Source organism: Aspergillus pseudotamarii, assembly GCF_009193445.1.
Source record: "Aspergillus pseudotamarii strain CBS 117625 unplaced genomic scaffold BDV38scaffold_31, whole genome shotgun sequence".
NCBI lineage: Eukaryota > Fungi > Ascomycota > Eurotiomycetes > Eurotiales > Aspergillaceae > Aspergillus > Aspergillus pseudotamarii.
This window is the reverse complement of record NW_022475045.1, coordinates 254,235-280,583: the sequence shown is the minus strand read 5'-3', so window position 1 is coordinate 280,583 and position 26,349 is coordinate 254,235. Positions and strand designations below refer to the sequence as shown.

General features: G+C 47.4%; 10 protein-coding genes and 1 non-coding gene across 11 annotated transcripts; 5 read left to right on the top strand and 6 right to left on the bottom strand.

Moving 5' to 3' along the window:
• Positions 1-74: 74 nt before the first annotated feature.
• Positions 75-1,863, bottom strand: BDV38DRAFT_105319 (uncharacterized protein). The gene has a single exon (XM_032050893.1). The coding sequence runs from the start codon at positions 1,474-1,476 to the stop codon at positions 175-177; it is 1,302 nt and encodes a 433-aa protein (XP_031912973.1). The 5' UTR covers positions 1,477-1,863; the 3' UTR covers positions 75-174.
• A 265-nt stretch (positions 1,864-2,128) lies between these two features.
• BDV38DRAFT_283581 (dihydrofolate synthase) lies at positions 2,129-3,397 on the top strand (the record flags this gene model as incomplete). Its single annotated transcript, XM_032060069.1, has 1 exon — positions 2,129-3,397. The coding sequence occupies one exon, from the start codon at positions 2,129-2,131 to the stop codon at positions 3,395-3,397; it is 1,269 nt and encodes a 422-aa protein (XP_031912972.1).
• A 431-nt stretch (positions 3,398-3,828) lies between these two features.
• BDV38DRAFT_106080 (serine/threonine-protein kinase) lies at positions 3,829-9,091 on the top strand. Its single transcript, XM_032050897.1, has 12 exons — positions 3,829-3,845; positions 3,899-3,949; positions 4,079-4,415; positions 4,474-4,608; positions 4,667-4,696; positions 4,764-4,828; positions 4,889-5,321; positions 5,372-6,166; positions 6,234-7,124; positions 7,178-7,382; positions 7,434-7,884; positions 7,945-9,091. The coding sequence occupies exons 3-12, from the start codon at positions 4,233-4,235 to the stop codon at positions 8,768-8,770; spliced, it is 4,014 nt and encodes a 1,337-aa protein (XP_031912971.1). The 5' UTR covers positions 3,829-3,845; positions 3,899-3,949; positions 4,079-4,232; the 3' UTR covers positions 8,771-9,091.
• BDV38DRAFT_105322 (ABC1 kinase family protein) lies at positions 9,092-11,828 on the top strand. The gene is made up of 4 exons (XM_032050894.1): positions 9,092-9,855; positions 9,923-10,527; positions 10,579-11,151; positions 11,209-11,828. The coding sequence occupies exons 1-4, from the start codon at positions 9,413-9,415 to the stop codon at positions 11,454-11,456; spliced, it is 1,869 nt and encodes a 622-aa protein (XP_031912970.1). The 5' UTR covers positions 9,092-9,412; the 3' UTR covers positions 11,457-11,828.
• Positions 11,829-11,888: 60 nt separating this feature from the next.
• On the bottom strand, positions 11,889-14,094 carry BDV38DRAFT_248689 (putative iron-sulfur cofactor synthesis protein (Isu1)). The gene is made up of 6 exons (XM_032054745.1): positions 14,052-14,094; positions 13,413-13,988; positions 13,330-13,359; positions 12,910-13,155; positions 12,870-12,872; positions 11,889-12,407 (listed from the first exon to the last, which is right to left on the bottom strand). Exons 2-6 carry the CDS (start codon positions 13,546-13,548, stop codon positions 12,229-12,231), a joined length of 594 nt encoding a protein of 197 aa, XP_031912969.1. The 5' UTR covers positions 13,549-13,988; positions 14,052-14,094; the 3' UTR covers positions 11,889-12,228.
• Positions 14,095-14,278: 184 nt separating this feature from the next.
• BDV38DRAFT_283577 (uncharacterized protein) lies at positions 14,279-14,634 on the top strand (the record flags this gene model as incomplete). The annotated part of the gene is made up of 2 exons (XM_032060068.1): positions 14,279-14,311; positions 14,428-14,634. The coding sequence occupies 2 exons, from the start codon at positions 14,279-14,281 to the stop codon at positions 14,632-14,634; spliced, it is 240 nt and encodes a 79-aa protein (XP_031912968.1).
• A 1,046-nt stretch (positions 14,635-15,680) lies between these two features.
• BDV38DRAFT_t138 lies at positions 15,681-15,751 on the bottom strand. Its single transcript has one exon. It is a non-coding gene; the product is annotated as a tRNA-Gly (tRNA).
• Positions 15,752-16,641: 890 nt separating this feature from the next.
• On the bottom strand, positions 16,642-18,069 carry BDV38DRAFT_105132 (putative mitochondrial carrier protein). Its single transcript, XM_032050890.1, has 2 exons — positions 17,478-18,069; positions 16,642-17,421 (listed from the first exon to the last, which is right to left on the bottom strand). Exons 1-2 carry the CDS (start codon positions 17,950-17,952, stop codon positions 16,649-16,651), a joined length of 1,248 nt encoding a protein of 415 aa, XP_031912967.1. The 5' UTR covers positions 17,953-18,069; the 3' UTR covers positions 16,642-16,648.
• A 638-nt stretch (positions 18,070-18,707) lies between these two features.
• BDV38DRAFT_283575 (ubiquinol--cytochrome-c reductase subunit 7) lies at positions 18,708-19,515 on the top strand (the record flags this gene model as incomplete). Its single annotated transcript, XM_032060067.1, has 4 exons — positions 18,708-18,823; positions 19,007-19,115; positions 19,177-19,230; positions 19,423-19,515. The coding sequence occupies 4 exons, from the start codon at positions 18,708-18,710 to the stop codon at positions 19,513-19,515; spliced, it is 372 nt and encodes a 123-aa protein (XP_031912966.1).
• Positions 19,516-19,998: 483 nt separating this feature from the next.
• alkA (DNA-3-methyladenine glycosylase II) lies at positions 19,999-21,268 on the bottom strand (the record flags this gene model as incomplete). The annotated part of the gene is made up of 3 exons (XM_032057371.1): positions 19,999-20,059; positions 20,125-20,247; positions 20,319-21,268. 3 exons carry the CDS (start codon positions 21,266-21,268, stop codon positions 19,999-20,001), a joined length of 1,134 nt encoding a protein of 377 aa, XP_031912965.1.
• Positions 21,269-23,206: 1,938 nt separating this feature from the next.
• Positions 23,207-23,880, bottom strand: BDV38DRAFT_248662 (uncharacterized protein). The gene has a single exon (XM_032054744.1). It carries the CDS (start codon positions 23,379-23,381, stop codon positions 23,217-23,219), a length of 165 nt encoding a protein of 54 aa, XP_031912964.1. The 5' UTR covers positions 23,382-23,880; the 3' UTR covers positions 23,207-23,216.
• Between the last annotated feature and the right edge of the window lie 2,469 nt (positions 23,881-26,349).

Here is a 26,349-nt window from a genome sequence, read left to right as displayed (position 1 = left end):
ACTGTAAGGCAACCCGCAAACTGTGTATTTTGGAAGAAAACACCAAGAACGCCGAACGTGATATCCTTCCTGCTTAACCCATTTACATCGACATGACTGCCCCTAACAAAATGGAAGGGATGAAAGGCTCAATAATTAACACAGAATCAGAAAGAAAGAAAAAATTTAGGTTCTTCACTGCTGCTGTCTGGACAGCCCATCAACTGCATCAGTATTGCTGGTACCGTCGTTTGCGCTGACCCCTTGGCCGATGGTCCGAGACAGTCCAGCTGCTGTCCACAAGTCATCAGGGACATCCTCTCGACGGGCAAGCCGGTCCAAGATAGCTTGCATATGTTGAAGGTCCGGGTCTATGGAGTTGGAGATTGCTAATGAGATCGCAGGAAGCGGAGGTTGGCTACTCATAGTCGAATGTGCATTACGTGCACGCCTCCTGGCATCCCTCCTGGCGTTAATTTCGCGTATTCGGCGATAGTGATAATGGAACAATGAGTTCTGGGTGGCCTCTGCCTCAGAGTCGGAGTCGGAGTCAGTTGAAGTGGAATAGTCACACGGATTGAGAAACTCCGGGTAAGGGTCGAGGACCATCTGTACAGTTGCGGCAGTTGAGTCCATGGAATTTGGCAGTGTTCCAAAAGAAGTTGCCGAGCTTCGTGCCGTTCCATTCATTGAAGCGTTTGTGCCCGCAGACGCTGATGTGAACGAGGAGTCCGCGCTAGGAAGATTGGTGTCCGGCGTGATAGTAGTCAAGAGTGTTTCCCAGGCATCGTTCGCATTGTCACCATCTGGGCTTACACTCCGCTGGCGATCTCCAAGGCCGTCGACGACAGTCTGGGAGTTTGGGCGGTTTGGTTGATTAATAGGCCGTTGACCAACCCGCCGTAACAGTGGAATAGTCGAACCAATCGAGGAATCTCCACCAAAGGCTTCCGACCGAGGAAATGGCGCCAAGCGGACGTCGGGAGGCGCCTGGGGGGATGCGGTCCTGTGGTACGCAATTGCCGGGGCGAATCGAGGAGTAAAGGATGGGGGCGGGTGATCTTGTTCCTGTCGAGCACCCCCATGGTCACCAGCCGCTGCGCGCAAGTATATGTCGTCTAACACAGTATTACGCGGTATCCTCAATCTCTGGCCGGGACGACTGTGACGAAGAACATCGTTGAGTAGGCGCTGACCTGCTTCTCGTGCGCTGGAATCCGACAGACCGTTGGTCAGATCGAATGGATCTTCACCAGAGCCGGAGTTCGGGATAGGAGAGCGTACATGGCGCGAGAGTCCATTAGCTTCACGTTCAATCTCGTTCGCTAGCGGACGGGGAAACGGCGAGCGCAAAGTCGCGCTGCGCAAAGCGGAGCTACTGTAACGTGAAGGGCGCCGGATAGTGGTCTGGCGACGAATTGCAGAACGTGCGGCGGCACAAGGGTCTTTGACAGGATTGTTCTTTGCAGCCTCTGTGGATGAAGGCTCACGGTACATACTGCAATTATGTTAGTCATGATCGCTATACCGTGCACGATGAGTACCGCGTAAAGACCCGAATAAGGCCAAGTACAGATACAGAACTGGACAAACTTACGGTATACCCATGACTACAAAACACCCAAGACTTTATTGTACGAAGATTAGTGTCAAAGATACCCTCTAGAAGAGACACCACGCCAAGACCACGATAAGAGTGTCGCGAAATTGAAAGAAAGAAAGTGCGACGATTGCGGGGAGGGTGCGACGAAGCGTTGTGTTGATGGAGAAACGGGGAGATTTGGTTTTCCTTGTAAGGGTAAAAAGCGGAGGCAAAGGGACTTGCCTTAGGCCGTCTGGAGCGCTTCGAGAGAGAGAGGCTGGGATGTGGCGCCACTAGTGGCGCCAATACCCATCTGCGTACAATCCAGTACGGTCCGCCTCGGAGTTCGAGAAAGTTTCCCGTTTCCCGACTTAAAACGCCGTTCTTATCTCTCACCGGAAATCCGATAGATAACCGCGCGAAATGACGCCGAGTGATTTTTGAAAGAACTATGCAATCCCCAACCCCTCCCAACTAGCGACCACACAGATGTCGTCCTTCTCAGAGAGATACTCCCGATCATGAGATTGACCTTGACTAGCTGCCAGAAAACATATAATCGGAGGAATGATCGAGCTCGGTCTTAGTCGCATATCCCGTCTCCTTCAGCAGACGCCTTTGACCTGGAAGGCCATCCACATCGCTGGGACAAATGGCAAAGGCTCGATCAGCGCTTACTTGTCTCACCTATTGACTTCCGGTGGAGTTCGCTGTGGCCGCTTTACCTCACCTCACCTGATAGACCGATGGGATTGCATCACCATCGGTGAAAGTGTGGTCCAAGAGTCTTTATTCCGGCAGATTGAAGAAAAGATTAAGTTGCGGGATCAAACATTGGGCATTGGAGCAAGCGAGTTCGAGTTATTAACTGCCACGGCATTCGAGATCTTTAATCATGAACGGGTTGATATTGGTGTGGTTGAGGTGGGCATGGGCGGTCGGTTGGACGCTACGAATATACTGAACAATGTGCTTGTATCTATCATCGCTAAAATAGGCCTGGATCACCAGTCGCTGCTTGGAGACACCCTAGAAGAGATCACTCGGGAGAAAGCCGGTATCTTGAAGCGGGGGGTTCCTTGCGTGGTCGATGGAACGAACCTACCAACAGCCCTCTCGACTATTGAAGAGCGTATCAAGGAACTTGGCATCGATGCTATTTACACTCGCCCCGATGCGCCGGATGGGTACTCATCGGCGCTTAGTCAGCTTTTCCAGCAACATGATGTACAGCCTCACCAGCGGGCGAATATGTGTTGCGCAATCTCAGCTTTAAAGCTGGCCCTCCGGAGAGTCCGTCCAGACATCAGGGTTGATGCTTTGGTTTCTCAGCTCTCTCGTGTTGAGTGGCCAGGACGTCTACAAGAAATCGTGCTAAATCCTATGGTTGCTCGCACAGACTCTGTCCTCCTCGATGGCGCTCACAATAGCCAGTCAGCCGAAGTCCTCGGGCAATACGTGGACTGTAAGCTTCGACCTCAAGGGAGTCCTGTCACCTGGGTCATCGCAGCATCACGTGGGAAAGACATAGCCTCATTATTTCACCCTATAATCAAGGCTGGTGATAATGTTGCAACTACTGCGTTTGGGCCCGTCGACGGTATGCCCTGGGTCAAAGCAAATGATCCCCAGGAATTGGCCTCCAGTGTGCAGTCTATTTCGGCAATCGGAGATGTGAAATCATTTGATAACGACATACTTTCTGCCATCAATTGGGCCTGTAGCAAGGCCAATGGCGGTCCCATGGTTATTGCTGGAAGTCTTTACCTTGTTTCAGATGTTCTCCGTCATCTTCGAGAGGCGCAGAAACAGTCAGAAAACACCACTGAGTTGTGATAGTTCTATAACCGAAGATACCCTTCTAGCGCCTGGACCTCTCTATACATGATTGACACAGACTCAAGGCCCTCCTTGGAATTGAAATTAAGACCATTTTCTTTCTTACATAGACAAAGTGTAATATATAAATGGCATAGCTCCATTCTTTTTTTCCTTGTTCTTTTTCTTCTTTAGTTCAATTATTCCTGGAACAGCCGTGACAGCAGTCATAAGATAGTAGCAGCATGTAAAGGACAGTGCACATTCCTCGGGGTCCGATAAGGCTGATCGGAGATACAGAGGCGGTCACTGCGTCATGGCAAACTGGTGGTGGCCTGAATTGTGGAGAAAGGGAAAGTTCAAAACACCCTCCAATTTGTTGCGTTTGGTTCACCCGATACAGCAGTATGTTATAATTTCTTTTTTTGATCACTGTTCTGAAACTTATTGTGCAGTTGTCTATCAAGTAGGTTGAAAATTCTGACCTCAAAGAGAGCTGCAGGAATCTGATGTGTGCAGTGACGCGCTTGGTTCACGCGGGTTGATGGGTGTGAGAGCAGTAATCTATCTGTACGTTCTTTTTTCTAAGCCGTACTCATACCATCTCTTTTCTGGCATTATTGGCTTCCTTCTCCCTATTCATATGCTTTATAACTCTGTTGTCAACTCTCACTAATGATGTGTCGTCTCGAAAGACAGGTTTTGCTGCTGATATGAACAATACTCTCCGATCGCCTGGCTCCTGCCTTCAGCCGTCCCGTTCCTCTCCTGAAACCGCAAGGTCCGAGATTACCTGTCAACATCGGTGAATCCAGACTTCATCTGACGAGGGGATTAATCCATATTGGTTTGGATGATGGTTTCTCGATGCAGTGGGGGGATTGAGGGGGCCCCTCCATCTTCTAAACCACAGAGTGCTCCTGCCAAAGCACGACTGGCAAGACTCGGGTCCAGTCCATCAAAACGAGATGAAAGGCCGAAAGATGACAGAGTGGCGAAAACCACAGCCAAGGATGTTGCAGAACTGAAGGATTACGTATGATTGTGATTCCAGACGTTTAGTGAAATGAGTTACTGACGCTGACATACGGTAGCAACTGGGTGATTGTTTGGGTAAAGGCGCATTTGGATCGGTCTACAGGGCATTGAACTGGAATACCGGGGAAACTGTTGCTGTAAAACAGATAAAATTGGTCGACCTCCCAAAAAGTGAATTGCGTGTCATTATGGTAAGATAAGAGCATCCTGGCAATGAATATACGCCATTACTAATCTAGAGTTCTGCAGCTGGAAATTGATCTTCTGAAGAATTTGGATGTAAGCTTCAATTTTTGAGGGATACGCAGGCCTGAACCCTGGTAGAAAACTAACTCAACGACTGCAGCACTCCAACATCGTGAAGTACCATGGATTTGTAAAGTCCGCTGAAACTCTAAACATCATACTTGAGTACGTTTTACTGAGCCTCTACAAGATGGGCTCCAGGGCAAGGGTTGCTGACAGACTCAGATACTGTGAAAATGGCTCCTTACATTCAATTGCAAAGAATTTCGGGCGTTTCCCAGAAAACCTGGTAGGATTATACATGTCACAGGTCCTCCACGGTCTCTTGTATCTCCATGAGCAAGGTGTCATACATAGAGATATCAAAGGCGCGAATATTCTCACGACTAAACAAGGCCTTGTCAAGCTTGCGGACTTCGGTGTTGCTAGCCGGACTACTGGGCTCAATGAATCAAGTGTTGTCGGCACGCCATATTGGATGGCCCCGGAAGTGATTGAACTGTCGGGTGCAACGACAGCCTCAGACATCTGGAGTCTTGGTTGTACGGTGATTGAGCTGCTGGAAGGGAAGCCTCCTTATTACAATCTCCAGCCAATGCCGGCTCTTTTCCGCATTGTCAATGATGATCACCCTCCCCTTCCGCAGGGCGCCTCTCCGGTCTGTCCCCTGTTGTCAAAATATCGTTTCGTGTCTAACAAACACCACAGGCTGTCAAGGATTTCTTAATGCAGTGCTTCCAGAAAGACCCGAACCTTCGTGTTTCTGCGAAAAAGCTTCTGAAACATCCCTGGATTGTCAACGCCCGCAGGTCAGATTCGATTGTTCCCAAAAAGTCAACCGAGTATGAGGAGGCAGTCAAAAGTGTCCAAGAGTGGAACGAAGCCCTGCGTTCACCCGAAGCAGGGACTTTGCGAAGACCATTCAGGCATGATTATCAAAGCCCAGCCCCTCTAACATCGTCCCGCAATACGCCCACAAAGGCGTCTCCGACTTCCAGAAATGTGGCAGATCGGTTCAGGTCGCCCGACTCCATCGAAGAAGACAATTGGGATGATGACTTTGCGACTGCAATTTCCCCTAGCGCATTGCAATTACCTCACCTTCGCCCACAAGATAACTTCGGGGGGATGCTCTCCTCTGAAAAGCTTAAGGCTTTTGCGTCTTTGGATGGGACAGTCCTAAGGTCTGAAGAAAACTTTGACGATTTCGATGATTCTTTTCGAACATCGTTACAGTCCGGGGACTCAGATCCTTTGGAAACCATACGACCTTTCCCAACCAAACAAGCTGGCAACGAAGATACACAAGTGCAAAACCAACCACGTTACCCGATCAATAACTCCATCGCCATGCACAACGTGCCCATCCTAACACAGAATCCGGTACCTCCGATGAGACAACCCCGTCCAGCTTCTTACTACAAGGAAAACTCTGTAGAGGACTACTCCGATCTTATACAGGCGAATGAAGATGTGCTAGACCGGAAGCTTGGCCTTTTTCAGGTAAACACAATAACCGTCATTACTATCGGAGTGACATTTGAGCAAGTCCTCTCTAACCTCTTAACAGGAAACCGATGACGACATGGATGGGCTAGTATTCTCGCCCACGAACGAAGTAGTCCGATATCAACCGCCCCTTGAAGATGAGAATGATCCCCAGCCTCAGCTTAGAAAAAGGATATCTGTTAAACGCCATCGATCAGCCATAGAGATACAAAGGTTCGCCGAAAATGAAAGAGACGAAGATTTCTCTGATATCCTCGGAGCGGATCAAGTAACTCTGGACAAGTCTGAAAGCGAGGGAAGCTCAGACCAGGGCACGTTGATGCTGAATTCTAAGCTGTCAAACGATTCTTGGCTTGGGGACCAGGACGATGAGGATGATCCGTTTGCTCAGCTTGAGGAAGGGTTAGACGAAGTAGACCTGGAAGCAAACATCGCACGTGATAAACATGCAAGGCTCCGGGGTCAAGTCGAGGGACTTGTTAGCTCGTTGAAGACGTCACAGGATGAAGACGTGCTCGGCGAGATCTCCGAACAACTGCTCAACGTTTTCTATGATCTCCCAGAGACCAAGAACATCATCATCAGCGCCCATGGGATGCTACCAATACTTGAGATCCTTGACATGTGCCGTCGGCGTGACATCATTCTATGTTTATTGAGGATTGTTAACGCGATCATCTACAATGATTATGAGATACAAGAAAATCTTTGTTTCGTTGGAGGTATACCTATCATCAACGAGTTCGCCTCGAAGAAGTACCCGCGAGAGATCCGACTTGAAGCAGCAACCTTTGTACAGCAAATGTATCAAACTTCCACTCTCACTTTGCAAATGTTCGTCAGTGCAGGAGGACTGAATGTTCTAGTTGAATTCCTGGAAGATGATTACGAGGATGAGCGTGACTTAGTATTAATTGGGGTGACCGGTATCTGGAGCGTTTTTGAGTTGCAAGTATGTATCTGCATTTTCTGCTTTCTGAGAGGATTTCTGACGAATCTTTTTAGGGCTCAACGCCAAAGAATGACTTCTGTAGAATCCTGTCCCGCAACTCGGTATTGGATCCTCTGTCGTTGGTCCTGAGTCGGGTGTTGGACGAAGATGGGGAGCTGGCTGAGACTGTCGAAGGTCGTATTGCAAACATCTTCTTCATTTTTTCCCAGGCCGAAAATCATGTAAAAGAGATGGTTGCTGAGCGGACGGTTCTACACAGTAAGAACTACTCCCAAGTCATGTTGTTAATGGTACTAACATCCTCTCCAGGGGTACTTAAAGAACTAAAGCGCATGACTCCTGTTCACCAGATAACCATGTTGAAGTTCATCAAAAATCTTTCCATGTTATCGACCACTCTGGATGCTCTACAGAATTCGAATGCCATCGACGTGTTGACGGACTTGCTGAGGTCTACCATTAAGCGACCCCATTTCCGAGAAGTTTCTAACCAGATCCTAAACACCATCTACAATATGTGCCGCTTAAACAAACCTCGGCAGGAGGACGCGGCTCTGAATGGCATTGTGCCACTGCTGCAAAAGATAGTGAAGACTGAACGACCATTGAAGGAATTCGCACTACCAATTCTCTGCGACATGGCTCATTCTGGCAAAGTTGGCCGCCGTGAGCTGTGGCGCAACAAAGGCCTGGCATTCTATATATCTTTACTTTCCGACCCATATTGGCAAGTGACTGCTCTAGACGCTATCTTCACATGGTTAGTATTTTCACCCTGGCTGTCTTGGAATGAATACGCTCGAACCTAACCGTTTAATAGGCTTCAAGAAGAGACAGCGAAGGTTGAGGAGCACCTCCTCGACAACCGACCTGATAAACTATCATTTACGGATTCCATTGTTAGGTGTTTGACGATATCAAAGGCAAATGCATTTGAGAATCTCCTCGAACCCCTCCAGAAGCTTCTTAGACTGAGTCCACCCATTGCCTCGACGCTCGCGCGACCAGACCTGTTCAACAGAATAGGACAGAAACTACATCATAACAAAGCAGCAGTGCGGTTGAATTTACTCCGGATAATTTCCAGCATCTGCGATGCGAGCGAAGAGCAGGGTGGTCTTCTTGCCAGATATGGACTGCTGGATGCGATCAGGGAGTTAGAGAACGACCCTGCCATTCTCGTCAGGGATATGGCTGGAAAATTAATTCGGTCCAACGAGAGAAGCGAAGCCTATAGCCTGGGTAAACGCAAACCTGGCGTACGACGGCGAAGTACCTCCACTACACCTCCCAGTCTACTAGCGAACCAGTCTGCCCCATCCACGCCACAGATCAACCGGGGTAGTCAGTCCAAAGGGTTCTTTGAAGGTCGGGAGAGCCAACGGCATCCCCGAAATGCCCTGAGTGGCTCTGCCCTTGTGATCCGACCTGGAAGTAGAGACGGAGTCACCCCAGGTCTTGCAGCCGGCTTGAATGGGAACCCTGGTGTGTCGAGGAACAGGGTCCCGCGGGTGTCTAACAGGCTATCTCATGTCGACCTTCTGGCTGAAGAAGGTGGTCGAAGACCAAGTTCGGCATCCCATAGGCCTTCAATCTTACCTCGACGTCGACATACAACACAGACAGATGCCGAGTGGACGCCATGAGCTTGAGACATAAGGCTGACCTGTGTAACACATTCTCTTTCCTGGATTTTTGTGCTTATTTTCCTTAGTCCTTGGGGGTTGCGGATTCTCAAACGCTAAAAAGTTTACGGTATATTGGGTCTTCATAGGCAAGCATTGCATAGGATGGCGCATTGGAGTTCTTCCTTTGTTGGTCTAGAGCTTGTCTCACATAGACAGCTTCTTTGTTTGGGCTATAGCAGATGCAATGGTATCATTCGGATTCGTGGTTCCTGTACCAATGCATAGCAGTTCAGGAAGATGGTCCGACCTGCTGCTTGACTGGTCCATGTAGATACTTAGTGCAGTGATGGCTATCTCCTGCAGTCATGAGTAGGAGTACATGAAAATTTTAAAGGATATACTGAATTCAGCCTCGGGAGCCAGATTGGTTTAATCTGCGATAGTCGGAGTACCTCGGGACGAGAGCTAAAAGCGGCAAGCGGCGAGTCCGACGGGGTGGAGCAGATTAATTATTCTACGGAATTTCAAGTCCTTCTTCGCCGTGGCGCCTCCCCCACGCAAGCTGCCTGACACTATACGGAGTACCGTTCAGACTATTACCAATTCCACTATCCCTCTCAATTTGCGGTCGCTCTTCATACGGCATTGCTTGTGTACGGTATGAGGGCGGCGCTCCGCGCTCCGCTGCGGGCACCCGATTTTGATCCTGCGCCGGTGCTCCGATATACCTCGTCTGCTCCTTGGATTCGCCCTTTCCAGCGCGCATCGGGCCCCTCGTCTGTTCACAGATCATTATCCAACTCAGCACAAGGCTTTAGCAAGGCCCGCCAACTACACCCACGAGGACCGTGGGTAGCGTCAGTACCACACGCTTCTTATTCAACCAAGACCTCCGCCTTGTTTGGTGCGGCGGAGAAGGCGAACGGCAATGGCAGGAAACCATCGGGGTCGGAATGGTCACGGAGGAAAGTGATCACGTATACGGTCGCTGGGGGAGCTATAGTCATCGGGGTGGTGACTTTCTCTGACAATGTTCAACATCTCTATCGTGCTGCGGTGAGAACTGGAAGGGTCGTTGGCACGTTAGCCGTGTGCATCAATGAGTAAGTTGGACATATGCACCTCATACAGATGCATTTCAGTCAATTATGCTCATATCAATGTTTTAAGCTATCGAGTAACCCTCAACCGAGAAACATCCTCACCCGAAGAGCAAAACGAAGAACTCCGAGCATGTCACAAGCGTTGCGCAGAGCGGACCCTAAGGGTTCTCGAGAAGAACGGCTCCATTTTTATTAAGCTGGGGCAACACCTCAGTAGTATGGGTTACTTACTGCCATTAGAATGGACGACAACCTTCATTCCGCTTCAAGATAAATGCCCTATCTCTTCGATCGAATCAATCGAGGAAATGTTCGTCGCCGACACCGGCCGTCGAATCGACGAACTCTTCTCAAGTTTCGACCCGGAACCAATTGGCGCCGCTTCCCTTGCCCAAGTTCACATCGGTATCTTGAAGGAAACAGGTCAGAAGGTTGCAGTCAAGGTACAGCATCCAGCGTTGGCAGAATGGGTCCCTTTGGATCTGGCCTTGACCAGATTCACCTTCTCCACCCTGAAGCGCTTCTTCCCTGAGTACGATTTGGAGTGGCTTTCGAAGGAAATGGATCTATCCTTGCCACAAGAACTAGATTTTAGGATGGAAGCGGACAATGCTAGGAGGGCTAGCGAGTACTTCAAGGAACATTCAGATGCGCCGCTTGTCATTCCAGAGGGTACGTACTGACTCCATTTTAGACGTGGTTGCTGTATACTAACAGGCATAGTTATGTGGGCTCAGAAGCGCATACTCGTCATGGAGTTCTTGTCCGGCCGTCGACCAGATGATTTGGAGTTTCTGGATTCCAACAACATCGATCGTGACGAAGTCTCCGCCGCCCTAGCGCATATCTTCAACGAGATGATTTTTGGCGACAATGCTCCTTTGCACTGCGATCCTCATGGTGGCAATATTGCGATCCGCAAAAACCCTAACCGGCGCAGTCAAAACTTCGACATCATCCTCTACGACCATGGATTGTACCGTGATATCCCGCGTGATTTACGTCGCAACTACGCCAAGCTGTGGTTGGCCGTCATCGAAGCTGACGAGGCACACATGCGCGAGTATTCTCGCAAAGTGGCTGGCATCACGGATGAGCAGTTCCCTCTCTTCGCCAGCGCAATCACCGGTAGAGACTACACCAAGTTGACCAAGAAGAACATTGCCACCACACGCACAGCTGCAGAGAAGGAGAGCATGTCCGGCGCTCTTGGAGAGGGCATGTTGCAGCAGCTGGTCGAACTGCTGGGCCAGGTACCCAGAATCATACTCTTGATTCTTAAGACCAATGACCTCAGTAAGTGCACTATTGCCGCTTGCCCGAGTACAGTGGTAAAACTAACACCCCGCATAGCCCGCAGTCTTGATGAAAACCTCCACACCAGACAAGGCCCCGTCCGCACATTCTTGATCCTTGCCCGCTACGCCACTCGGACCGTCTTCGAAGAACAAATGGACCTCATCCACGAAACAGGCGGCCTTCTCCGTCCCTTCAACTTCCTTCGCTTCCTCGCTGCCTGGACCGGGTTCCTCCGCGTCGAGCTCAAGTTATCGGTCTACGAGACATTGCTGTCCCTGAAGAGTCGACTCGGACTCCTCTAGTGAACCGGTTTAGATCATCTCTTCTAGATACGTTATCAGACGTAGCACCCTCTGTAAATTGTTATTTTAGACCTCTTCTTCCTCCATCTTCTCCCTTGAAGCCATTTCCCACTTGGTTAATGATCGATAGATGAGCACGGGTTGGCTTATCTGCATCAACGGCGTTTCTTTTCTAATCATGTTTCATAATTGCGGGGCTATTGAGTGTCGATACTTCTCTTGGTTTTTCTTTTCTTCTTAGTTTGGCTTGTTTTGTTAAGAGGACGAAAAGTTCTTATTCTTTGTTTCCTTGTAAACATGTGTATATCAATAGAGGTATTTTCTGAGCGGATGAATATAGATTGTCAAAGTACAAAGAATTCCAGTTCTTCGATAGATTCTACTTGATTATCCAGGGAAACATGTATCAACAAGTAAGAGGAGCGATCCGAACTCACTGCACGCAAGTGCTTTTCATTAGACTATTTGACACATCAAGTGGACTATATCACAATGCCTTCCTGCGTTATCACGGAAAAGGGAAAAAAAAAGAAAAAGGAAATCATTTGTGAAGAAGAAAATAGCAACCTTGCAGTAAGACTGTACCCAATGCAGTCTGTTGCCGGAATGAAACGAACTGTCCAAGCACGCTATTCCATTCTAAAAGGTATTTTCAACCTCCCGCTAATAAACCGTAAAACTGTTCAGGGAATCTCATCTGGTATCAACTCGAATTTTTTGTTGGTTTCGATTTTTCTTTTTTTGTGATTTGGTTGTTGTGCTTGTTAATTCGTTAAGCAGTAGCAGCGGCACCCTCGGACTTCTCAATCTCGACCTTGACGTTAGGGATAGAGGCACCGGTACCTCCAAGGTCGGTTGTACGAGCCTTAGGGTTCTTGGTATAGTAGTTGGAGATCGCCGACTTGATGGCATCCTCAGCAAGCATCGAGCAGTGCAACTTCACGGGGGGCACTATGTTTGGTAAGTAGAGGTTCTTTCAGTAGTTAACGTGCGATTGTTTGAGTGTTGTTGGGGTAAAATGAGCGATTAGCCAGTCAATGTGACAATGGTGCAGGGTGGAAAATGCGACCCGGTTGAGGAACACATTGTGGGACATCTTTCCAAGAAAAGCCGGTCCAGCTTTCTTCAAGAATCAATAATACCCCAAGGCTCCGTGTCCTTCAAGACCGGTAGTTTCGCACATTGGTAGCGGAATCTTAGCAGTCGACCATCTACCCAAGATCCGCGTACACAATGTACGATATTCCACCAAATCACCCCATATAAAATGCATTGGCTAGCTTGCAAGGTTCGGCGTTTGGCACAATAAACAAGCATATATTTGGGGAAACGCATTCCAAGGCAGGATAATTTAAGGCGAGGGAGAAGAACGATTGATAACTTACAGCCTGGAGCGTGATGTTAGCAAATGTAAGATGAATAATAATATATGCTTCCCCTCGGAAAAACTTACAAAGTTCACGAGCAATTTCAGTATTCTTAATCTTTCCGGCCTCCTCGAGAGTCATACCGCGCACCAACTCTGTCAGGTAACTCGAACTAGCGATAGCGCTGCCACAGCCAAAAGTCTTGAACCTGACATCGCTAATCACATTCGTATCCTTGTCAACACGAATCTGGAGCTTCATGACATCACCACAAGCGGGGGCGCCAACAAGACCAGTGGCAACGTCGGCATCGTTCTTGTTGAAACTGCCAACTTTAGGGCCGTTAGCCTCACTCATGTCGGCACTACTCTGATAAAAAAAAAAGAAGCATAGAAAAAAACAAGTGGGCAACAGTCGGGTGCGTCGGAGAAGAAGATATGTTGAGTGCATGTGCATCCCGATCCATCAAAAGCCGGATAACTTCTGATAAGTGGAAGTAGACGTACCATTACGCGGGTTGTTATAGTGATCTAACAGTGCATGCAGTCAGTTTCGTTGTCATCCTTTTCTTACGAAGCAAAATACTCATCTTTCTCGTGGTATCCTCTCTTCGTCGCAGGGGCCCGGAGAATAGGCTGGCTCTGAATGCCGGAAAGGGCCGGGGTAATGCGAGGCGACACGACGGTGCCAACCCGGGGAGCGACAGTTACTAGGCGTCTGAACATTTCTGAATATGTAAAACCAATTGCTCGGAGTGGTAAAAAGCGAATCAGATAGTTATGTGGAAAGGCCAGTGGTTGTGGGTGATGAAGGTTCGATGGCCGAGGTAGTGATGGATGATTGAAGAAAGATTGATGGAACTTAACTGATTGATTAATATGATAAAATGAGCGATGACAAACCCGGCCTAATTCACCGGCGCTAGTCCCCTTTCAGCAACTCCGTCGCCTTCATAGGTCCGGCCTCGGACATGACGTTACCCCCGAGTCGCCATAACCGAATGGTTGAAGGATTGGTTATCTGATTGAGAGGTCCAGCAAATGACCTTGCCTCATGATGATAGCATCGATGCAAGTGGTTGATCGTTCAAGTCATTTCCCACGGGAAACCGCACAGAGTTCCACCGGGAGGAGCACCGGCGGGATGCGTTCGTTCTAGTTCGTTTCTAGTATAGAATCCCGGTTTAGTAACGGTATTAGTCTCTCAGCAGCCAACGAGGGTCTCGTACAGTCGGAATTACCAAGCGAACAGAACACGCCCTTTACCGGGCGCGTTGGTGTAATTAATCTTCTTATCTTTGGGGATTTTGCCGCCCTCCATCTGATAAAACCTTCCTCATTCGGTTATGGAACAACTATCCCCCGACCATATCAGCTGATATCAAACTCCGCTTTGTTTTTGAACCTCCAAGCGATAATTTACGTTATGTACATTTAGAATATAAGAAGCGACGAAATGGCAGGGAAAATATTTGGTCGATCGTCGGGGGTAAGTTTGATCTTATTCTTCAATGGTAATGTAAAGGAAGCATAAACACCTAGCCTCCTTATCGGCAGTAGTATCATTACCACCGTAGGTATTATCATAACAATTAACCTCATCAGTCTGTCAATGCCCCAATAGCTGCCTTTTCCATGGCTCTCATCCTCACCTCCTACTGCGTCAGTTCCATCCGTACCGCGCGCCGTGAAGCGCAGGCTCCAGGCACCACTACGCGCCAAAAGCCCGCAGAAGAGAAGAAGGAGCAAGTGTCATGGGTTCAGCAGGCATTGGACCAAAGTCGCGAAGCTGAACGGAAAGTGTCTAAGTAACGAACGTTGTACCGTACGATCAATAGAGTTGGGGTCAGGGTGTAATACTACGGCTGAAGGGGTACGTATATTGCATCTGCATCCATGTTTCTCTCATTGGTTTTAGCATTTGCTAACTAAGCTATTCTAATGTTAAGAGGTGAGACTATAGGGTACACTAGTGAAAGATTAGCAGATGTACAGCCAAGTGCTAAGTCGGAATTCGCAGTGATGTCCATGATCAGAATTTTCAGTGTGTGAAATAGTCCTTTCCAGAGTGTTAACTGGATCTACCATTTTGAAAGAATTCATCATTTCAACGGATAAAAACAGCTGCTTTGAATCCCTCCCAAACATTATGGAGGGCGAGAAAAACAATACGAATAGGGTTAAACATTACCTATTAAGGATTTCGATGTTCATACGTGGTTAACTGAAGAAAAAGTCGGCGACTGTGGGAGACGTAAAAGAAAAGTAGGTAGATCGTTTAATTGCGACTAGTCCTATTCAGGTGGCAGTACTGTCATGACTAAGCATTTCTCTTGGTCATAGGTCGCTCTATAGAAGTTCCTAATTGGGAAATTATATCCAGTCTCATACGTACCTCCGTTTCCATAGGTACCCTAAGGTGTCTTAGACCTGTTTGACCAGTAATAGTATAGTTGAGGGCTACAGCAAGATGCGACTCGTTCGGAATTTGGTGGTACTATGTAGGGGACAAAATTGGTTCATGAGCAAAACAATTATATATCCAGGTACGCATGTTTCTCCATTTATCCATGAGCCACCCAAAGTATCTCTTGAAAACAGGTAGTAGAGTCTCCCGCTCCATATAGTTTACCGACACACTGACCTATCTAAAGTCGATTGAATAGAGATTCAAAATCAAACACCTGAAAAAAAGGACGTCTGATAAGCTAGTTCAATGTGCGAAAGGGGCGCTTGAAATACCTAGGGAAGGCATCTGCAAAGGGTCAGACTGTGCCTATCCCAGTGCAATAGACTAACTAGATCATGTAACATCATTCATATCGATGATATAAAATAAGAAGAGCCAAAAAAGAGACTGCATCATCCGTGAATCGAACACGGGCCTCATCGATGGCAACGATGAATTCTACCACTAGACCAATGATGCTAGGCAAGAACCAGCACGTTACTTGGTTAATTGCTTGGTATGTGACTGTTTTTTATATTCTATAACCCTAGCTCAAAGTCTGAAACAAAAATTTCTCTACGTCCGCGAGATTATATAGATGTACTAGAATCACAGAATCCAAGAATCATGCGTTGCTGATGTATTCTATAAGAAAATCGTAGGATTGCAATGTATCAGGTAAAGCTGCCGTCCCTAGCTTTCCTGAGGTATAATATACGCTATACTGCTTGTTTTTTGTTCCACGAAGCCGAATACAATCGTGCTTTCCGAACGTAATCGATGTTTGTGCATGGTACTCTGATGCATATATGCAAAGGTTGATCTATACTTAAGCTACCAGGTAGATCACATGGTTGGCTTCAACCATGGATGTCTTCCGTAGTCATTTTTTTCTCAAGTACCTCGCTTCACTCGGTATATGTGTATTCTGGCGATGAAACACGTAGGTATAGTAACGTATGTACAAGAGCAGTCATGCAAGTATTATGCGAAAAGTAACCGAACGCTCGTGAATAAAAGAAAATGGAGAAGAAAAGAAGAAGAGGTCTTTTATCAAACACAAACCGCTCATAAGACTGTAGAGCTCAGGAAATCGATTCTTCACATGCCAAAACCTCGATCTACCCTAACACCCTTGAAACCGACTACCCCCGATGCCGAGGGACATATTCAAAGGAAAGAAACCTTTTACTTTCATGTATGGGGTAAAACTTGTAAGAAAAGGAAGAAGCCCAAGACAGTCCCTTCCTGTATCCGCTACTTGCAGCACAGCCATGACGCCAGTGCGCATACAATTAGCTCCCTTGGCAATAACATTGAGGTTCACAATAGCCTGCAATGCCCCAAATTAACTAATGACTGAACACTCAGTCATCATCATATACCGGCAGAGTCTTCGGCTGCTTCTGCCATCTGCTGCTTCAATGCCCCTTCATGTTGAAGGTGGCTAATGGTCTTCCGTAGATATTCGTATGTAAGCATGGTGGTCATTGCAGCCGGAACAGCACGGAATAGGTTCGTGCCTATTCCCGAGTAGAATGCTCGCCAACCCTCTTCTTTCAAGATAGTCTGACACGTACGAACGATCCCTGTATACCGAGGCCGGTTAGGCATGCCATCCGATGAGGCCGCTGTTGGAGGCCTACCACGGCTCTCTGGGTGATCTACTCCCCCGCGGAAGGCTATCTCTTCCGGTGAAGACACAGGAGACGTTCTCTGCTGGGTTTGAAGTCTCGTGCGCAATACCTCATGCGGATAGGTCACAGTGCTCGCACAAATCTTACTGAGGAATGTCGCCAACGATATCCCAATCCAGTGAGAAGTACCGTTGTCAGGGTGTTCCCCGATTCCGTACCCAGTAAATGCCATTTTCAAGTATTCATAAAGCGGGAACTGTATGGCAACGTGTGTCAATCCTAACAATGCCGGTGTGAGCCCCGCGTAAAATGACCGAATTCCTTCGGTCTTATACATCTTGCGAGCCGCATCCCACGTGCCGGAGTATCGCCATGGAGCACGGAAGCCCTCACTGTCTGATCTAAGGCTCTGTGACATGAGTCGCGTTTTGATGACCCAAATCGGATTAGTCACAATTGTAGAGCAAGCGCCAGCCGTTAGAGAAGCATAACCTCTTGCGAGCCACCAACTATCTGCTCAGAGATTCAGTAAACCGAAATTCCCGAGTTAAATGAAAAAGGAAACAAACCAGTTACTTCATGATAATATTCCCGAGACCTATCATAAACTGCCAAATAAACAGCCCATGTAGGCAAATATCCCAAAATCATGGGGCCTAAACCTTGGTATAGTCCTCGAATACCATCTTCACGCCATATCATCCTTCCAGTACCGAGCATACCTCGGTATAAAGCTTTCGCTTCAACCACCTGTCCACCTCTACGGACAAACCCTCCTTGGGCTTGCAACTTGGTCTTGATCACATCGAGAGGACATGTTACAATACCCGACGCTACACCCGCACTGGCACCACAAAATGGGGCAATGTAGAAATCTGGAACGCGTGTAGAGAGTAGTTCGAGGCGAGTGATAAGCGCAGAACTCGGCGGGCCTGTAGCGGAAGACGCATCGAAGCTGGTGGTGGCAGGGCCATCTGAATGTGTAATCTGCTGCTCTTGGGAGCCGTTGGCAGTCGCCGAAGTGCCGTGTTCTTCTGAAAACATCCTTCTAGCCAGCGCCCAAGCAGTCTATCTATCCGTCTTAATTGTCACGAGGGCTCCCGGACCCGAGCATAGCGGTGCTCGCTCCGGAACCCAGAATGGTTGGTTCTCCTGCGGAGTGTGAACGTTTTCCGTCTTTTGCAGCGAGCGTTGGTATGACAGTGCCTGGTCCAATGAATTGAGGGGGTCTTGTTAAACGACTCGATGCTGAGAAATCCACCTTATGTTTGAGCGTGCCCTATCCGAAGCACAGACAGGTGGGGTCTTTGAAGCTACTCAGCTCCCCTACAGGACCAGAGAATGAATTTACCGGATGATGAACCCCATAACCAATTATCAGAGAATAGGGATGATCAGTAGGGTCACAAATCTTGAGGGGGAAATGAGTCAATCGAGATTTTCGGAACCGCGGCGAGGGCGGAGCAGTACGGAGAATGGTGAGCGAGGTGAATCGAAGGACCGTCCTCTGTCGGTCAGGTGGAGTACTATTAAGTTCAACCCCGGTCCCAAGCGCTATGCAGTCTGAGGCAAGCCGAGAATTAGTCACGTGTGGAATGATCGGAAGCGTCGATGCTGGGTTAAATGCCTCAGGCATCGAATATCGGATGTTTTTGGGAAAGTCACCCGCCGAACCTCCGTTTTGCACAATCTCCAACGTCGGGCCAACTCTCGTTCAGCTTGTCTGATATCTCACGACCCCCCTCCTCTCCGCACCACCTCAATTGACCCCAGACTACATCCATTCGGGATCATTCACCATGTCCGCTCCTTCTCTCACCAGCTACATCGTCAAGCGCCCTTGGCTCAAGCGCTGGATGATGCCAATTGCCAATTGGTACACCGACGCTGCCGGCTACAGAAGACTCGGTTTGAAGTAGGCCTCCCTACCCTCAATATCCCAAAACAAGCGCCGGGAAATACCGATAGGTCGAAGCGATGGCTCTCAATTAAATGCCTCAATGTTTCCTATAGCCTCTCTCCATCCTATCTCGGTCTAGCTTGTCCAGGGAACAATTTTCATAGCTCGCCATCAGACGCAGTTGGCTAATAGAAACAGGGCTGATGACCTGATCCCCGAGGAGAGCGAGGTTGTTCAGACTGCCATCAAGCGCCTTCCCCCTAAGGAGGCTTATGACCGTGTCTTCCGTATCCGCAGGGCTTTCCAGGTTTGTCTCTACTAAATACGATATCCTCCAAACCAGCGGTCTAATGCAATACGTCAAACAGTGCTCCGTTTCTCACACCCTCCTTCCCGCTAATGAGCAGACCAAGGCTGCAGATGTGAGTTGAATTCCAAGCCTTTTACTTAGCAATTCGCCCTCCCATCCTCCGCAAACCCTCTCGACCAATCCCGTGAAGCGGATTTGTCAACCAACCTACATCATATATAGGCCACCCCGGACCCCAAAATTAAGGAATTCCGAGACCTTCTATGGGGTATTGAAGCAACAAATTGCTGATTGCTATTGCTAGGATGTCGAATACCTGAGCCCCATCATCCGCGAGATCGAGAAGGAGCAGAAGGAGCGTGCGGACCTCGACTCCCTCGTTGTCAAGCGCCGGTAAATACCTTGTTCTCAGTTCTGCTGAATAAGAAGATTCAAAACCGCGCCACGGTGATAGAAAAGCGGGATATAGATGAAGACAGGCTTATGTTTCGGTTCGGTTGCAGCGCTTAGTTGCGATGAGCACTGGCTGAATTTAATTGGTTTTGATACGTCGTTCAATCATGTGTACTGATACTGTACAAATTCATTTGTCGCCATTTTGTTGATTGAATGCTTCCACCTGGTAGTATGTGGCCGGGGCTCCATTAGTCGTAGTATCCGAGGCCATGGAATACATAAGTCTGGTCTAACCTGATAAGCATTTGGTTTGACGAGTACGATCAAGTACTCTTCTGATGAAGGTTTGCCTCATACCAACTGCAGCCTGGGAAAGCACTCCGTTCAGCAGGATACCTGCGGGTTTCAATTTCGTGACACACGCTACCAGGCCGCCCAATATATACCAACAATATCATATACTACAAACAACACCCTTCCTCCTCTAAGTAGTCAAGACCGCGATATCCACGTTCTCTACCCTCCACATGTACCACATAAATAAACTTCTATTGAGACCATATGAGAACTGCGTTCCATGCGTTTCGCTTTCGGGGCTCATATAACATACCTATATGGAGCGAATTTCGCAGCCAGGTCTAACATATCTTTCTCTGCCATGTACTTGAACTTACCGCCCCCCTTTGCCTTTAATTTACTCACATCTTTCCCTATGAAAGCTGCGCATCCTCTTCTACCCCGTATTAGTCACCATCTGAAGACTGTCCAGCCATAGCCGCATAGACATAACGCGCAATGACTTACTGCACACCCAGATCACCGGTCGAGAAGACGTCTATGCGCTTCAACGCAAAGCAAGCAAACATCTCGACGGACCACTTGCCCAAGCCCCGAACAGCTGTCAACTTCTCAAGAAGCTCTTCATCGCTCGCATTCAACAGCATTCGGGCACTCAATTCGCCACTTGCGAATTTCTGCGATAATCCCTGGATATATTCAGCTTTCCGTTGAGAGAGACCAGCGGTCCGCAGTGTCGCGATATCACACTTAATTATCTCTTCGGGTTTCGGGAATCGGTTCGCCTCTAGTGTATCATCTCCGCTACCCTTGCTGTTGAACAATGCCACGAACTTATTTTTAATTGATTTCGCCGCAGCGCCTGATACCTGCTGTCCGATGATGCTAACCACCAGACTTCGGAAAGGATCGACCTCCTCTGCTAAACCCTCTGGCGAAAAGAGCGGACACGGATGTTGCCTTATAACCGGTTCCAAACGGGAGTCTGTAGCGATTAAATGCGCGATGGCTTTCTCGAGAAGTGTACCGGTCGTGGCTGTCGGACGTGGTCGGCCGGTTTTGCTAGGCGAGGCATCCTCAGTACCGGGCGGGTAGGCAACCAGTGAAGAACCGTGAGGTGTTAGGAGGGTCGCATTTGTTCTATGAGGTTCAACGGGACGGTCAAGGGGAGGGGGTGTGGAGTGTAGCCTGCTGATACTACGATCAGCGGGTAAAGGATCGAAAATGTTATTGGGTTTTTCTTGTTTGGCCGGGTCGGCTTTTGCTGTTTTGCTCGGGTTTGGGTTCTCAAGAGTCCGTTCTAGAGCCAACCCCACGGTCTTCTTCCCTTTTGTGGAGGTCTTTCGTGTTTTGGTGATGCCGTTGGTTTGCTGAGCTCTGCTAGTCTTCTTCGCTTGGATGGTTGGTTGTACGCTGTTGGCCACAGCGCTTAAGCGTGCGGAGCGCCGGAGGGCCATTGTATATACCTGTATAGCTGTATATAGGTTTTCCGCTTCAGAGTTGATATTGAGGTTCTATATCTTGGATATAAACGACCCAGTAGTCTTTTGGAAAGCTTGCGTTGTAGCTGTGGTTAGTGGATGTCACGATATGATATATGATGGGAGCTCGGGATATGTCATCAATCACGGGGCTCGTATTATCGACAGAAGTAGTAGTCTTCGATGGCTTTGATTTTATGTGTCTATTTGATGTATTTCATAGGTATTAAGGAATGGATCTCCTTGAAGGCAGTGAAAGAAGTATTGAGATGTTATACATTTTCTAATGTGGGTCCCAGTCATTGTGTCTCCCCTATTCATGTGCTATAGTCATTTGAGTGCACTACACTTGAAAGTCTCATTGCACCTTGGCAGATTAACTTAGTATATATAGTAATGGGATGTTATCTACGATGGTCGCTCTTCCTGTGGCAATGTTAACACATGCTTGTAGGTATCCCAAGTCAATCTCTCCGGTGAATTGACGTTTTTGAGATCACAAATATATATTTTATACTATATAGTTAGGTGGTACAGAGTACTCGAGCCATAGCCATTCAAGTCGAATACCAAGAATGATCTTGAATTTCTAAAGTGCAGAATGTCCAAGCTGAAGTTCTCACAGCAGAATAGTCCAATTGATGTTACTGAGCAGTACATCATTATTGTTCCTTGCTTTTGCCCTTGCAGTGGCTCAGTTACATGTAGAAGATAGGATGGAGTAGAGACGTGTCATATCGAGAGACTCTGACATCGATGTAGTAATGTTCATTTTTGTTTTACTCTTTCTGATAAAACGGGGATTCAAATAGAATTACTGCACACGGAAATCCAGTTCACACACACAACCAAGAAAAAGTCACTCAGAAAAATGTGCTTGCGTCATCTCGACGTTAATTAATGTTCAAGCGAACCGAAGCCGTCGATAAACTTGATTATCCACATCAGCAGACCTAGTGTAATATTGCTATCTGTTGCATATGGATAGGCATCCAAGATACATATCGATACGGCCGCCACTAGGAAATAAAATAATTTAAACAAATCGGCTCTTGGCCGAAGGAAATGAACTTGGCCATTGCATTCAATTACCGACTAATCTTAGAAACGCATAGAACCAATGCACTGTATGCAGAGCTTTTGCATGCGCTCGAGTGGTCCTGTTCGGACTATGTATTATTCAGTAGGATCTAGCGATACCAGCCAACTTTCTCAAACACCGTAATAACAAATAGAAATTGGTAGCGACCCACGTGATGATATGTAACAACGGATGAGTTGTTCAGAAAGCTTAAGTTAAGTGGTGCCAAGTTGACAGACAGGGTTTCCGATATGATGAATATTGGAGCGGAAGCCAAAGCCGCTGCTGCATATTCCTAGTTGTCAAGGTCGCACGGATGTTGTCTAAAGACTCCCTAGTACTCAAGTTGCACAGCATCCTGTAGTCATCGGGGTAACAATCGTACAGCGTCTCTATGTTCTGTCTCATAGTTATGTAACTCTATGATGTATAAGATTATAATGATCATCCATTCATCGTCAGCCACTTCTGCTATTTCCGGTGCGCAGTTGTTTCATTCATTGCGAGCAGTCATACGGAGTAACGTCTGGGGTGTTAGGTAGTGTTTAGCCACCCGTCCAGTGGCGTTTCAAAGAACGTGGTGGCGGGTAGATACAGGTAAGATTCGTCTTATGTATTGGTGTATTACCTAGTGTGACAAGGGGTATTACATGCAGTGCATTTCCGATCAAGGCTGGCTTCAATTGAGCCGAGTGAACACCCAGCCAATTGGTTGTTCAATTGAGTGCATGCAATGGTAGTAATGCTAGCACTGCCTGGTGTACCTGCAACCATCATGCCCTGTTCTGTGTCAACTGAGTGCCTTATACGCCCCCCATAGCAAGGTAACTCGGTGATATAACCCTAACCAACACCCGCTCCCCATTTGCCCCATCCATGGAACATACCTTCCCAGAGCCTTCCTTGGTTCCATAGTCTGCATGAACGAGACGGGGGTATAGCTAATAGGGTGTTTATACGAGACCAGGTGTGATCAATAGTATATTGGAGAATTAGGATAATATGCATCCTCTATGACACGAAGGCCAGCATTTGAAGAGCTGTGCGCTCATTGAATATGATGTTGGTTCTCATCAGATACAGAAGAGAGCTGTGGAATATCAACGAGTGTTATTGGGTCCTCATCCCATAACAGTCTGAAGTAAGTTCTTCAAGGGAGTCCTACGGCATTCAGTCCCTTCTCTATCAACCATTAAACTCAGAGGGATAACCATGTAAATTCCTGGCCTGGTGTTCCTAGATGTAGGTTTGGCTCTGCTATGATTGTGAAAAGCTAGCGAGCTCTGTGATAAACTATATATGACCCTAGGAGAGCACAAGCTAGCATGTCAAATCGTCGTAGGAAGAAGAGAGAGGTGTGGAAGAGTCATTTCAACCTATGCTATATATTGGACTTCAATCCGTTACCATGTCATTGCGAATGCTCTAGGGGAGATAAATGAAACATCGAAACCGCGTTGAAACAATTCCTGGTGATGGATCGGCAAACAGTCATTGAACGGTTAAGATGGAAGTGTAGACAGATGATGAATAGATAATGATCGTTACTTAGACTGCAACTGTGACTACGGCGGGCAATCCTATTGGCCTACAGTTCGGGGTCTTTAGCCTTGGCTATCTCAAGAAGCGTGTCACTAGGCACGAGGTTGACGCTGGTATGTAGATCAAAGCCTTCAATATGTTTGACCTCAATACAGTAGAAAACATCGTTAAAAACTAATGTATATCCCCCTCTAGAGATAATGGGAAAGATGATCGGCTGTTGCGGTTAGGGGATTGTTCGACTTCGAAGCAGTTTTGTCCGAGCGAGGTAGTTGTGACGACTGGGAGTGAGGACGGGCTATACAGTTGAGTTGTGATACTACGAGATATAGATAGTTATGGATTCACTCGAGCCTTACATTGAAACCCTTTTGTTGTCGCTGTCATAGTCTGAAGCACTCAGACGTACTCTTGACATGCTTTCGGAGCATGGCATACGTCTCTTATGCTTCGGTTCTTTCTTCGCTTCTCGAACATATGTGATGATGATTGAATCAAGATTTACAAGCACTACGTGGACTAGTTTAATGGGTAGGCTTGTATATTTAGGTGTAACATGCCAAGGATAGGGGATTGTAATGACTTTGTACTCCGTATGGTTAATGTAAAGAGCTAGCGGAAATGCCACAGTTTGGAATGTACGGGCAAACACTACGCAAAAGCCATTACCTACCTACTTCGTAGTACATCACTTGATAAGATGGGAAGGGAAGGTAGGAGGGAGGGTAGGCCACGAAATACATTCGGATTACTCCGTGCAGCGATAGCAATAATATAGTAAACTACCTGGTCCCGGAAGGAGTGATTGTTACGACGGCTAGTTGTGGAGTTTGGATGGGCCGTGGCCGATAGTGGAGTGATGGGTGAGAACCCTAAACCGATCGCAACGAAAGAAGTAAGCAATCAGCTTCCATTCTTTCCAACAAGACTGGTTTATGAAGAGAGGAAAAGGATCGATCTGCCAAGCTACAGCCGTTGATTTTCCCAATTATTGTAAACAACTGGAACATTCCTCAAAATGGCTTTGTGCAGACGTAGAGAATTACCGACTTCTGTATTGAGGCTGTTCTGTTTACATCCATTTAGAATGATGAGTAGGTCTTTTTTTTTAATTTTATTTTTGATTTTCGAAGTGATTCTCGTAATCTTAAGCTGAGAATTTGCCACAGCAGTACTTATGTATAGTCAGTGTCAAGTACAAAAGTCTAGAAGACGTCTCCATCAATTTGTGCAGATTAACTGAGTCGGGTTGCCCCGTTGTGCTGTAAGATCGCAATTACAGGAGCTTGGTATGGGTCCAGCTAGCTTCATTAGCATCAGACCAAGTGGGCCAGAGCTGAGGTATCCAAATTACAGCCGTCATTGTATTCTTCGGCACGTGATGATGATTGTCTATTGGACGTTCCAGCCGTGGTTTCGCCACTAGACTCACCTATTATTATCATCCATTGGTAACTGTTGACCTATAATTACCCGCTTTACCCATGGTACCTGACGAGCCCGGCTCAGAACACAAAAGGGCCAAGAGACAAATGAAAAATTCGAACCGTGGAATTGGTCACATTGAGTTTTACGGAGTAGATCGAGTATCATCATCAACAAAACTAAAAACATTTATGGAGTAGTTAGTTTACCTATGAGAACAAAATGCGATCGGGACCAGAAGAATGTAACCCACTGCAATGGACTAACTTGACATGACAAGAATGAAGATTCTGACAGCCACATAATGAACGCGCATGTCAGCATGAGGCCAGAGTTGGTCGCCGACCACTTGGGCAGGCGACTCTCCATTCCAATTGTCTGTTCGCAATGGCTCACAAACCAGAAATGGGAGAGGGAGCGGGTCCCACTAGATTCCAGCAAATTCAGATCGGCCACGGCAGGCTTTATTTACCCTCTGTTAATGAATTTGTCTACTCCGTAACGTTAATAGCATTCAAGGGACCCTCTGAGAAATGAAGGAACGACATTTGCTCCTAAATATGGTGTGAGTTGGGTCGGCCGTAGGAAATAGGTTCGGCGTGGAATGGGGTGATCGGGATCTACCACCTTTTCTTGCCTAGGTACTACGTAGTCGATAGATGCTGGACTGTGATAGTAATAATACTCCCGACGAAGGTGTACGCAAATACATGATATCCTTGTAATCAGTTAGAGTCTGGCCCCTTCTAGCGCCAATACAAATAAGTTCTACTTCGTAGGTACGGAGTCCTGGAGGGGGAATTGCTGTAAATCTGTATTATTGTTTTATGAACGATCACCGTGATGATCTTGGATAGTCGTATCTATAATCCTATATATCCGTTAAATAAAGTCAACTCCACTATGAGGTCAGAAAGAAAATTTTTTTTTGTCTTGCCTTTGTTTTGAGACAGTATTTTAGTGCATACCAAATAACGTCTTATACTCCGTACATGGTTGTACGGAATAC